This window comes from Salmo salar, chromosome ssa19 (genome assembly GCF_905237065.1).
Source record: "Salmo salar chromosome ssa19, Ssal_v3.1, whole genome shotgun sequence".
NCBI lineage: Eukaryota > Metazoa > Chordata > Actinopteri > Salmoniformes > Salmonidae > Salmo > Salmo salar.
In genome coordinates this window covers 11,931,025-11,944,505 of record NC_059460.1, presented here as the reverse complement: position 1 = coordinate 11,944,505, position 13,481 = coordinate 11,931,025, and the positions used below count along the sequence as shown (strand labels likewise).

At 43.4% G+C, this 13,481-nt stretch overlaps 1 protein-coding gene across 2 annotated transcripts in view; it reads right to left on the bottom strand.

Annotated features, from left to right (window-relative positions):
• Positions 1 to 13,481, bottom strand: part of rttn (rotatin) — a 63,586-nt gene that overhangs the window by 45,586 nt on the left and 4,519 nt on the right. The window contains exons 5-17 of one of the 2 annotated variants that reach the window (XM_014157187.2): positions 11,271 to 11,361; positions 11,017 to 11,131; positions 7,985 to 8,135; positions 7,188 to 7,362; positions 6,902 to 7,095; positions 6,671 to 6,786; positions 5,900 to 6,067; positions 5,605 to 5,817; positions 5,225 to 5,337; positions 4,961 to 5,087; positions 4,665 to 4,790; positions 4,277 to 4,393; positions 3,616 to 3,755 (exon numbers count right to left, since the gene is read on the bottom strand). In XM_014157187.2, the coding sequence (XP_014012662.2) occupies positions 3,616 to 3,755; positions 4,277 to 4,393; positions 4,665 to 4,790; positions 4,961 to 5,087; positions 5,225 to 5,337; positions 5,605 to 5,817; positions 5,900 to 6,067; positions 6,671 to 6,786; positions 6,902 to 7,095; positions 7,188 to 7,362; positions 7,985 to 8,135; positions 11,017 to 11,131; positions 11,271 to 11,361 (1,846 nt within the window). The remainder of the gene's footprint in view (positions 1 to 3,615; positions 3,756 to 4,276; positions 4,394 to 4,664; positions 4,791 to 4,960; positions 5,088 to 5,224; positions 5,338 to 5,604; positions 5,818 to 5,899; positions 6,068 to 6,670; positions 6,787 to 6,901; positions 7,096 to 7,187; positions 7,363 to 7,984; positions 8,136 to 11,016; positions 11,132 to 11,270; positions 11,362 to 13,481) is intronic. The other variant, XM_014157188.2, reaches the window with a different exon arrangement.

Genomic DNA, 13,481 nt, shown 5'->3' with positions numbered 1-13,481 from the left:
ACACTCAGACAAATTCGCCTTTTTCCTCACATGCACCAGAGTATGTGAGCGGAGCAGAGCGGAGCTGGACCGGAGCTAGGACCGGAGCGCTCACTTCACGAGCTCAGGGGATGCCAGGCCCAGCATGCATTTGTAGTCTACTTGTGCGCTGCTATAGCCCCTCGCTTTAGCTACTGTCATGGATTTCGCTAAATATTTTCATAAAGAAACTGATAAAACACACAGGTGCAAAATCAAGGTGACTTACAAAGATGAGGACCAAGAGCAAGAGAGGAAGTGTGGTGATGTAATGTCACAACTAAAGAATCATTGTGGAATCTGAAAAGACACGTATCCCAAAAGCATGATGGAGTACTTACTACACGCACGTTAAAAGAAAAGAACGAGGTGGGTAGATAACTGAGTGTGTCATTGTAGCAAAGTATTTATAAACAAAAAGGTGTTGCACTGCTGCAGCTCGGACCCTGCAATCACACCAAATACTCAGAGGTATGGGACTGTAGGTCATCAATCAATCAACCTATTAATCAATCGATATATCAACAGTGTTTTACCTGGGAATTTTTTTTAGCAGCGGTGGCAAAGCAATTTCCTTAAATTCTACATATTTTGCCATGGGGCTGAGAGAAAAATTGCAGTTTCAAAGCTAATTTCCTGTAATTCTATATATTTTACCATAGGGTGAAGAGAACATTTTACAGTTTCAAAGCAAATTCCCTGCAATTCTACACATTTTGCCATGGGGCTAAGAGAAAATGTGGAGTTTTAAAGCTAATTTCCTGTAATTCTATATATTTTACCATAGGGTGAAGAGAACATTTTACAGTTTCAAAGCAAATTCCCTGCTATTCTCCACATTTTCCCATGGCTTATGCCGTGTTCGTATGCCATCAAACATTTGAACAAAATCAGCAGTGGACCGCTGCTAAATGCATAGAGGGGAAAATCTGATCAAGTATTCAAATAATCAATCTCTGTCTTTTCTCTCTCTGTTCTTTGTGTCTATGAATCAGTCAAAGATACAGTACTTTCATATACAACTAATACATCCTCCATACAACACTGAGGAGCTAACTGAGTACACAGCACAATAAAAAAAAGAGAGTTAATATACATATTCATACAACAGCAGTATAGACAGACAGGGACTGTGTGGAGAAGATAGCTGTTTTCCATAACCATGACAAAGAGCCCCAGGCCAAAGAGAGAGTTGATGAGTCCATCAGCTTATAACAAGTGACAGGAGTAATATGCCCATCAACATCAACACACAGTGTTGGAAAGCAGAATAGCTAAACACTGAGACAAGTTGTCTGGTTTTACAACGCCCTCGAGAGTCAATGTCAAATTCAGTCGACAGCTTCAAAAAGTAAAGACACACACTCAGACAACTTCGCCTTTTTCCTCACATGCACCAGAGTATGTGAGCGGAGCAGAGCGGAGCTGGACCGGAGCTAGGACCGGAGCGCTCACTTCACGAGCTCAGGGGATGCCAGGCCCAGCATGCATTTGTAGTCTACTTGTGCGCTGCTATAGCCCCTCGCTTTAGCTACTGTCATGGATTTCGCTAAATATTTTCATAAAGAAACTGATAAAACACACAGGTGCAAAATCAAGGTGACTTACAAAGATGAGGACCAAGAGCAAGAGAGGAAGTGTGGTGATGTAATGTCACAACTAAAGAATCATTGTGGAATCTGAAAAGACACGTATCCCAAAAGCATGATGGAGTACTTACTACACGCACGTTAAAAGAAAAGAACGAGGTGGGTAGATAACTGAGTGTGTCATTGTAGCAAAGTATTTATAAACAAAAAATCTGCTCTTAAACGTTTTGTTCATTTTTGTTATATTATCTATAGGCCATAATTGATTTTGGCACAATAGGTCTGGCATATTCCCACGTTCAAGGAGCTTTCCGCTTTGATTTGGTTATTTTGCTTAAAAACCTTTAGGCCTTCCTATAGAAAAATAAATCAACTCTGCATCTCTGCCCACCATGGGAAGAGGGGCCAAAAGGGTGTTTAATATCCCCAGTGGCTCTGTGAAGAAGATATTTTCCGTTGCTGGCCTGCACTCCAGGCACCATCGCCTGAAGCCATAGACTGGCCAAAACTCATGTTTCTCAAAATTAATTCAAAAAAAGCACTAATAAGTAATTTTTCATTTGTATTTAATTCTAAGTAAGTCACAGCCTATATGCACAATTTATAGACTATAATGATTTAATACAATGAAATGTTGTTTAAATGCTGAGTGCTTTATGTCCCTACCTGCCTATTGGGTCAAACTCGCAAATGCTTCACAATGTATTACTTTGTAGGCTATAGCCATGAAATAATTGAATAATTTATTTCCGTTCCTTCTTAGGCTCTCTGTCTGGCTCCTGACCTATTTAGAGTGTTTATATGCTGTTTAATATAAAATGTAGCCTATTTGAAATGGGTGCTTACATTCACCTTTTCATGTTTATTCAAATACTTTTCATTCAAATCATATGGTTTGGTTTCAATACTTAAAACCTTTATGGTAAGTCCATGTCGTAACAAAAACAGATGGATTTTGGTTAAACTGTGATTTTAATGAATGGAGCGAATTTGGAGCTGCAGTCTTTCGGTGCGCAAGCACCGCTCCATGAGCGATGAGTGTGATTTCCAACCGCTCAAATACTCTGGCATGCACACACACACACACAGAGAAATCGTCTAGGGCTGCACGATATGGGCAAATAATATAATTGTGAATTTTTTGTACCAAATATTGCAATTATACTTGCGATATAGATGGAAACACTTAAATAGGGTAAACTGTTGGAATCATAGAAATAGAATAATAATTCTAAATGTATTGGTGGAATACAATGGGCACTTGGAATGAAGTTTTGTTTGGCAAGACAACAAATTAAAAAGTAAGGGAGGAGATGGTTGTGACAAAGTAGGAACCAAAGTGTTGGTAAGTGTTTTCCATGAGACCCTAATTAGATTGAAATAGGCACATTCAGAGAAAGATTTTAGAATATTCTTTGGGTTTTCCAAGGTGTACCACAAACAATGCTGATGTGCTCCACCACTGGTACCGCCCTGTATTAGAGCAAATGTTTGCTAGCAAGATTTGCCACATCTCAGCGGAGTTAGTTAGCCAGCTAGCTAGCTAACGATTAGCATTAGGGGCTAACTCACTTTTTTTGGGCACAACAACTAACTAGCCTTTTGCAGAGAGCAAGTTACACAAAAGAATAGTAAAATATAGAAAATATGTAGCTTTATATTAAGATGCAAAGTGGAAAGCTGCGTCATTCTTGTTTGGAAAAATCAATTGACCGCATGCTGTTATTTGGTCAATGCACGCAGAGAATCTCGAGCTCAAGGAACTGCATGCTTGAGTGACAGGGGGTAGGGCTTGGTGTGTGTGGGGTTGGGAAATGGCCAAAAGAGGAGAGACGGAAAAAGAACTGTCAACTCAAGAAATAAATTAAAAACTTTCAAAAATGGGAGTTACAGACGGCTAAATGCAAATTTAAATACTGCAATTTCGAGTAAAAATTGGATTAATTGTGCAGCCCTACCACACACAAACACAGAGAAACGGTCCCCTACTACAGACACACTCACTTACTCCGGCTCCTTAGTGAAGAGTAGTCGCAGTGCAGCTCTCAACTTGGCTGTGCTTGGAAACACGCTGTCTCTCACCTCGTTTGACACTTCACTTATCAGAAGAACACAGTTTCCCAGCGCATCCTCTGTGCCTGCGTAACTCTACACACACACACACACACAAACACGGTAAGGTCTGGGAATTCCAGTTGAGCACAACAGTAAATAAATATGCATCAGCGTGATTAGAGAATGTTTCATCTGGTTTCTACTGACGTGACAGGCTCAGAGACGAAAGGCTGCAAATTAAATCAAACTTGACGACCTTGTCAAGAGTCCATGCATATTCATGTTCAATTGTCTGGATTTCAGTTGTTTCAAACACCAACGTTTAATAAAAAGCTTGTTTTTTTTGGTAACATTTTTTTACAATATCACAGAATATGCAAATGAGCAGATAACTAAATATTGCTTGGCAGCAGCTCCATATGGTGCACTGTACTCGCAAGGATGCAGACGTTTCACTTTGATTGTTATTTTCTGAAAAAGTGCAATTCCACTAAGGCATTTTCCCTTCCAAAGCACTACATAAAAAGGTTAAAATTGTATTTCACTTCATGAGCTCTCAATGTTAATAACCAATGTATGCCAAACATTAAGTGTGTGTGGTGTGTGTACAGTACCTGTAATATGGGGATGACTGGGTAAAGTGCCTGGTTGAACCTGTCCCATGTTGATGCTGTCATCATTAATGGGCACTTCAGCAGGAAGAGCAGAATATTCTTGGCAGCAGAGTTTACCTATAGATCACACATCAACTCCTGAACCCACAGCAGGCAGTATAACAATACATCTCTTTCACAAGCCACCCAACTGTTTCTTGTCCATTTATCCTTCATTTAGCGATTGAGAATAAATTGTGTTTTGCAATAATGACCTTTTAAAAAAAGTGGTTCAGTGCTATGTCTAGAGCAACATCTACACATTGTCAACATTTTATATGACCTTAGTCAAACCCTTGAGAAACAGATGTATTTGTCACTAAACAACACATGCGTGTGCACACACTACCTTCCCAATTGGGTCCTGGAGTCCAAATGCACTGATCTGGTAGAGGACTTTGGGGTGAAGGAGGAAATTAACACCACTACATGCTGACAACACGGGCTTGACAACATTCTGAACCCCCAGACAGTCCTAAGGGGTCAAAAGTGAACAACATGTTTACCAGATGACCTCGCATGAAGAGGTGAAAGGTCAAAAGCATTAGCAATGTTATGATATCGTTGTCCTACCAAACATCTGTTAAGTGCCAGCATTACCAGATTACCGTTCATATTGAATAGATCTCTATGGGTTGACCTCACCTTGACTACATTAAGAGTGCAGGTGTAGGTCTCAGTCTTCACAGGGAGGAGGGGATGGGTCAGAAGCTTCAGTAGAACCCTCTGGCTCTCTGTCTGGAGCAGCGGACTGGCCTGCTCAAACTTCCACCTGATGATACAACCACAAATAAGACAATGTGTTAATGAATCCATTCATCAAATTAGTTATGAACAGTATTTATCTTACAGAAAGGGGACATCTCAATCTACCATAAATCGAGGTAGTAGTGGTAATAGATATCTTACAAGTAGGAGCAGATGTGGATGCACTCCTTGACAATAGGTAGGTGTTGGTGGTATGGAAGGCCATCTATGGCCTGGTCTGCCAGCTCCAGTAACTCAAGCCAGTTCTTATCTCCCTGTAGAGGAATAGAGACAAACTCCTTAACATTGTACTCCGGTGCAACAGTAAAACATGTAAGCTCAGTCTTTTTTTGTAATATCTACATTATCTTCCAGCAAAAACAAAAATACCCATATCTTACTATTTTACAAAAGATCCTCCTCTTCGAGGAGTATCGCACCTATTCCTTCCAGATCCTCTCATGAGTTTTGGTTGCACCTGGTATTACGTTGGTTGAGCACCTAATACTCCTTTCTAAAACAAGCCTCCTCTATCTCAGTACCTGTTGCTGCGTCTCCTTAAGAAACATGCAGGTGGACTCCATCCAGAGAGCAGCACGGCTGGTCCTCCTGTAGAGGTCATGGCCTTCAGGGTTCACCTGCTCCAGGTAGGCCACCGCAGCCTCCGCCATGTTGGGATAGGCCAAGCTGAAGGGCCGGTCCAGAGACAGAGACAAGAGGACTGCCACAGCACTCTCCGGGAGATGACCACTGGCCTGGAGAGGAGACACATATCTGTTTGGTTAGGGTTAGTCATACAGCTCAAAAAGTACTGTGACAAAAAAATAACAAAGACACCTTCTCCAGGGGCAGGATGGTCTGCAGCAGTCTGATGGTGAAGACGGCAGTGGCTACGTAGGCCAGTCTGTGCTGGACCAATGAACTCTCAGGACAGTCTGAGGAACAGCTCTCATGATAGGTCATGATGTCACCCAGTGTCTCCATGGTAATCTTCAGCTTCTCCCTCTGAAAACAACACAAATCATAATCAATCAATCAATCATGAACCCTCTCCCTGCAAAACACAAGCCAATAGCACAGACACCAGCAGAGGGCAGCAGAAACCCAGGCCAGACTAAACAGTCTTAGGGGAGCCCTGAAGAAGCCTGGCAGTGACACAGCAAGGCTAGTCTCCAGCTAAAGATGACAAAACAGCTTGAACCCTGGGCTGCTCGGGGGTCCTATTAAACCAGCTGGGGGAGAGGAGGACAAGAGAGGGCCTTGGCTTGACAAGAGCATACATCTCCTTACAGAGAAGCAGGCACTCTGTATGAGTTTATGTTGTGACCCAAAGAACAGTACAGGATTCTAACTATGTACTGTTCAGTAACCTCCAGCACACACTGCAAAGGAAAAATCTGAAAAGTGTCACTTTTCATGCATGTTGCAGAATGACATCATGTTCATTATACACTCACTGTGGCAAATCTGTAATATGTAAGTACATTTGTGCTCTGCTTATCTTCACTGCGAGTCTGCTAGCTAATGTCTGCAAGCTAGTGTCTGCTAGCTAGTGTCAGTGCATCAGTAAATATTCAGATATTAATACTGAGGGGTGTTGTGACTTGCCAGCTCCATCCCCACCAGGCTGGTGTCGTCCCAGACCAGATCACACACACCGTCTCTCAGCAGGACCACCGCCTCACACAGCAGCTCACACACACCCCGGAACACACGCACGCCGTCTGGGGGAGATAACACTTTTGTTAATTAATAATGTTGGCTGAAAAACCTTCACATAGTCGGAGAGAGAGAACACACCATGTTCAAACACACAGGCAAACAATCTCTCACTCCTACCTGTCCTGAGCAGTGGTATGGCATGCTCCATGGTGGCCACAGTAAACTGGGCCAGGCTGAGCTGTTGGAGCTGCAGCTCGAGGACGTCCTCCACCCCCAGATCAAGCAGCTCTAGTTGGGCTGCGTCTGCAGGCGAGGGGGCAGTCTGCCTGGAGGCCTGAGCTGCAGCTCCACCTCTCTGAGAGCTACTGCTGCTGAGAGGCAAGCGGTAAAAAAAATGACTCAATTAGAAATGTCCGGACTGACTGTAAAAATAACACCGACAACCACACCAACAGACACAGACCTGTTGGAGGCAGCATCCCCATCTTGGCCGTCCCCTCTGGGTCTTTGGCCGTTACGCCCCACCACAGAGGGACGAGGAAAGCACTCTCCTCCTGGGGACGAGGCCAGGGAGCGCTGGGCCCCCCCCCCATGCACCTCCTGGGAGTAGGACAGTGACGAGTTCTGGGACACTGGGTCTACGGAGGAGAACGCAAGATGGAGGGAAGGAGGGAAAGAGAAAATAATTATCATCATTAGTTGCCTAGAATTTACCTTTGCTGCATAACAATGATAATAAAGACACCGGAGTACAAAACCTCTACTCTTTAGATAAGTGCCATGGGATCCGTAGGAAAGGAGTAGGTCTGACTACAAATAGGTTAGACTACAAATAGGACCTGGCAAAATGAAGTTATATATGAAAAATAACAAGAGAGTTCTTCATAAGTGAGATGCACTCTGATCTGAGAGTTACTCAGACACATGAGACCCAGCAGGACACAATGCCTGAGCAAAAATTAATTTTAGATGCCAAGTGATAATTGGTATGTCAACTGAATCTCACACACACACACACACACACACACACACACACACACACACACACACACACACACACACACACACACACACACACACACACACACACACACACACACACACACACACACACACACACACTAAATCTGTGCCAAGTAGTGAAAGTAAATCAGCATAGGCGTAATAACTATAAAGCCATCTCGGCCTTGAAAAATATATTCTTATCTCTTTTAGACATCCTGATTAAATAAAAATGTAATAATCCAGATGTAATCGAACCTTGCTTTGCGGAGTAGAAGCTGGGGTCTCTGTGGAAACGAAGTCTCCTCCTCAGCCCCACACACAGCTGCTGTAGACAGGCCACTGCCTGCAGTCTCAGGTAGCCCGCCTCACTCTCACCTGGAGTCAGCCTCAGGATGGACAGGAGGTTCTGGAACACGGGAAAAATCAGAGAATAAGGATCAGTTATATGGTCAAACTTACATGATTTTTTTTTTTACATACGTATTCATTCACATACGTATTCAGACCCTTTACTCAGTACTTTGTTGAAGCACCTTTGGCAGCGATTACAGCCTCGAGTCTTCTTGGGTATGACTTAGAATATGTGGACAACTACAAATACCTAAGTGTCTGTCTAAATGCATGCCCGCACCCGCCCGCCCGACTAGCATCACTACTCTGGACGGTTCTGACTTAGAATATGTGAACAACTACAAATACCTAGGTGTCTGGCGAGACTGTAAACTCTCCTTCAAGACTCACATTAAGCATCTCCAATCCAAAATTAAATCTAGAATGGCTTCCTATTTCGCAAAAAAGCATCCTTCCCTCATGCTGCCAAACATACCCTCGTAAAACTGACTAAGCTACCGATCCTTGACTTTGGTGATGTCATTTACAAAATAGCCTCCAACACTCAACTCAGCAAATTGGATGTAGTCTATCAGTGCCATCCGTTTTGTCACCAAAGCCCCATACACTACCCACCACTGCGACCTGTATGCTCTGTATGGTCTGAGAGTCTTTAGGTGCCTTTTGGCAAACTCCAAGTGGGCTGACATGTGCCTTTTACTGACAAGTGTGTGCCTTTATAAATCATGTTCAATCAATTTAAATTTTCCACAGGTGGACTCCAATCAAGTTGTAGAAACATCTCAAGGATGATCAATGGAAACAAGATGCACCTGAGCTCAATTTCGAGTCTCATTGCAAAGGGTCTGAATATTTATGTAAATAAAAGTATGTTTTTCAATTTTAATAAATGTCCAAAAACCAGATTTTGCTTTGTCATTATGGGGTATTGTGTATAAATTGATGAGGAACATTTTTAATTTAATCAATTTTAGAATAAGGCTGTAACGTAACAAAAAGGTGGAAAAAGGGGTCAGAATACAGTAACACACACACACACACACACACACACACACACACACACACACACACACACACACACACACACACACACACACACACACACACACACACACACACACACACACACACACACACACACACACACACACACAGTACCAGTCAAAAGTTTGGACACACCTACACAGTGAAGACATCAAAACTATGAAATAACACATATGGAATCATGTAGTAACCAAAGTGTAAAATTAAGTTGCCTTGACAGTTTTGCACACTCTTGGCATTCTCTCAACCAGCTTCACCTGGAATGCTTTTCCAATGCTTTTTGGTCAAATAGCCCTTACACAGCCTGGAGGTGTGGTGGGTCATTGACCTGTAGAAAAACTGATTATAGTCCCACTAAACGCAAACCAGATGGGATGGTGTATCGCTGCAGAATGCTGTGGTAGCCATGCTGGTTAAGTATGCGTTGAATTCTAAATAAAATCACCAACAGTGCCACCAGCAAAGCACCCCCACACCATCACACCTCCTCCTCCATGCTTCACAGTGGGAACCACACATACAGAGTTAATTTGTTCACCTTCTCTGCGTCTCACAAAGACACGGCGGATGGAACCAAAAATCTCAAATTTGAACTCATCAAGACCAAAGGACACATTTCCGCCGGTCTAATGTCAATTGCTCGTGTTTCTTGACCCAAGCAAGTCTCTTATTATTAATGTCCTTTAGTGGTGTTTTTTTTTTTGCAGCAATTTACACTGTCTCCGCTGAACAGTTGATGCTGAGATGTGTCTGTTACTTGAACTCTGTGAAGCATTTATTTGGGCTGAAATTTCTGAAACTAGTAACTCTAATGAACTCTGCAGCAGAAGTAACTCTGGGTCTTCCTTTCCTGTGGTGGTCCTCATGAGAGCCAGTTTCATCATAGCGCTTGATGGTTTTTGTAACTGCACTTGAAGAAACATTCAAAGTTCTTGCAATTTTCTGGATTGACTGACCTTCATGTCTTAAAAGTAATGATGGACTGTTGTTTCTCTTTGCTTATTTGAGCTGTTCTTGCCATAATATGGACTTGGTACCCGCCAAGCTCATCATTAATCTCGAGGCCCTGGGTCTGAACCTGGCCCTGTGCAACTTGATCCTGGACTTCCAGATGGGCCGCCCCCAGGTGATGCTCAGCCCCCTACTGTACTCCCTGTTCACCATGACTGCGTGACCACGCACGCCTCCAACTCAATCATCAAGTTTGCAGACGACACAACAGTAGTAGGCTTGATTACCAACAATGATGAGACAGCCTACAGGGAGGATGTGAGGGCTCTGGGAGTGTGGTGCCAGGAAAATATTTTTTACAATTCTGGCTGCTCCTCTCCTTTGTTTCATCAACAAAACTAAAATAATAACAAATGTGCTGGGGGCGAAGTGGCGCTGTGTCACCTTATGCAGATTTCATCTTTAAGTCAGGTTTAAGGCACGTAAGTTAGGGTTAGGATGCGTTCAGATGCTCTCCTTCAATGACAATATACCACAGAACAGCAATGACAAATGGTCCAGTTTATAACCATTCATGAAAGAGTGATTGTACCGATTGAACACTTCTAGCTCAGAAACAAAAGGCCCAGAAACGAAAGGCTGATATACAGTAGGAACTGTAAATAACACTAAATAAAAGACAACCGAGAATTCAGTTATTGGAGTTGTAATTTGTCTCCTGTTCAGATTCACTGCCTTCTGTCGCTAGCTAATGATGTCATGGCTCTAAATACCAGTGATTCAATCCATCTAGTAGCTCCTATCGACCCTGTGGAGGCCCAGGTCACGGGTGGTGGCCCAGGTCATCTGGTTGGCACTATTTGGCCATACTGGAAAAGTACAGGAGAACCGAGTGTTCTTTCTTACCACAAATGAAAACGTATAAAGTATAGTTGTCTTGCCTGCACAATACTGGGCCGCTGGAGAAATATCTCAGCCGGGAAGTCCTGCATGATGACGTCACGTAGGAGCTCACATGTGGTCCTCACCAAGTTGTGGTTGTTACTCCTTAGAGAACTGTTAAAAAAAAAGAAAATAAGTAGATAATGTTGCTGATTTCAATGACAAACATAGTTAAACAACTATATTTAAAAATGACATATAACACTCTGAAAAGAGAGAAATGTCTGCTCAACAAAGTTCTGATGAGACCTACCTCTCATTGGATGACAATATGTGTTGGTCTGTTGTGGTCAAAGCCAACCAGGGAAATGTAGAAAACTTCAGACATCTAACGGAGTTATTCACTGCAAATAGACATCAGAAATTGGCTAATTTTATTCATTTTTATTTCACCTAGGCCAGTTGAGAACAAGTTCTCATTTACAACTGTGAACTGGCCAAGATAAAGCAAAGCAGTGTGACAAAAACAACAGCACAGAGTTCCACGTAAGCAAATGTACAGTCAATAACACAATAGAAAAGATCTATGTACAGTGTGTGCAAATGTAGAAGAGTAGGGGGTGTAAGGCAATAAATAGGCCACAGAGGCGAAATAATACATTTTTACAACACTGGAGTGATGTGCAGATGACGATGTGCAAGTAGAGATACTGGGGTGCAAAAGAGCAAGAGGATAAGTAACAATATGGGGATGAGGTAGTTGGGTGTGCTATTTACAGATTGGCTGTACAGTGATCAGTAAGCTGCTCTGACAGCTGATGCTTAAAGTTAGAGAGGGAGATATAAGACTCCAGCTTCAGTGATTTTTGCAATTTCGTTCCAGTCATTGGCAGCAGAGAACTGGAAGGAAAAGCGGCCAAACGAGGAGTTGGCTTTGGGGGTGACCAGTGAAATATACCTGCTGGAGCGCGTGCTACGGGTGGGTGCTGCTATGGTGACCAGTGAGTTGAGATAAGGCGGGGCTTTACCTAGCAAAGACTTATAGATGACATGGAGCCAGTGGGTTTGGCGACGAATATGTAGTGAGGGCCAGCCAACGAGAGCAAACAGGTCGCAGTGGTGGGTAGTATATGGGGCTTTGGTGACAAAACGGGTGGCACTGTGATAGACTACATCCAGTTTGCTGAGTAGCATTGGAGGCTATTTTGTAAATGACATCGCCGAAGTCAAGGATCGGTAGGATAGTCAGTTTTACGAGGGTATGTTTGGCAGCATGAGTGAATGAGGCTTTGATGCGAAATAGGAAGCCGATTCTAGATTTAATTTTGGATTGGAGATGCTTTATGTGAGTCTGGAAGGAGAGTTTACAGTCTAACCAGACACCTAGGTATTTGTAGTTGTCCACATATTCTAAGTCAGAACCGTCCAGAGTAGTGATGCTAGTCAGGCGGTCGGATGTGTGCAGCAATCGGTTGAAGAGCATGCACTTAGTTTTACTAGCATTTAAAAGCAGTTGGAGGCCACGGAAGAAGTGTTGTATGGCATTGAAGCTCGTTTGGAGGTTTGTTAGCAGTGCCCAAAGGGCCAGATGTATACAGAATGGTGTCGTCTGCGTAGAGGTGGATCAGAGAATCACCAGCAGCAAGAGCGACATCACTGATTTACACAGAGAAAAGAGTCAGCCCGAGAATTGAACCCTGTGGCACCCCCATAGAGACTGCCAACAGGCCCTCCGATTTGACACACTGAACTCTGAGAAGTAGTTGGTGAACGAGGCGAGGCAGTCATTTGAGAAGCCAAGGCTATTGAGTCTGCCGATAAGAATGCGGTGATTGACAGAGTCGATAGCCTTGGCCAGGTCGATGAAGACGGCTGCACAGTACTGTCTTTTATCGATGGCGGTTATGATATCGTTTAGGACCTTGAGCGTGGCTGAGGTGCACCCATGACCAGCTCGGAAACCAGATTGCATAGTGGAGAAGGTACGATGGGATTTGAAATGGTCGGTGATCTGTTTGTTAACTTGGCTTTCGAAGATTTTAGAAAGGCAGGGCAGGATGGGTATAGGTCTATAACAGTTCGGGTCTAGAGTGTCTCCCCCTTTGAAGAGGGGGATGACCGTGGAAGCTTTCCAATCTTTGGGGATCTCAGACGATACGAAAGAGAGGTTGAACAGGCTCGTAATAGGGGTTGCAACAATTTCGGCAGATAATTTTAGAAAGAAAGGGGCCAGATTGTCTGGCCCAGCTGATTTGTAGGGATCCAGATTTTGCAGCTCTTTCAGAACATCAGCTGTCTGGATTTGGGTGAAGGAGAAGCGAGGGCGGGGGGCTTGGGCAAGTTGCTGCAGGGGGTGCTGAGCTGTTGGGGGGTAGTCAAGTGAAAAGCATGGCCAGCAGTAGAAAAATGCTTTTTGAAATGATCGATTATCATGGATTTATCGGTGGTGACAGTATTACCTTGCCTCAGTGCAGTGGGCAGCTGGGAGGAGGTGCTCTTATTCTCCATGGTCTTTACAGTGTCC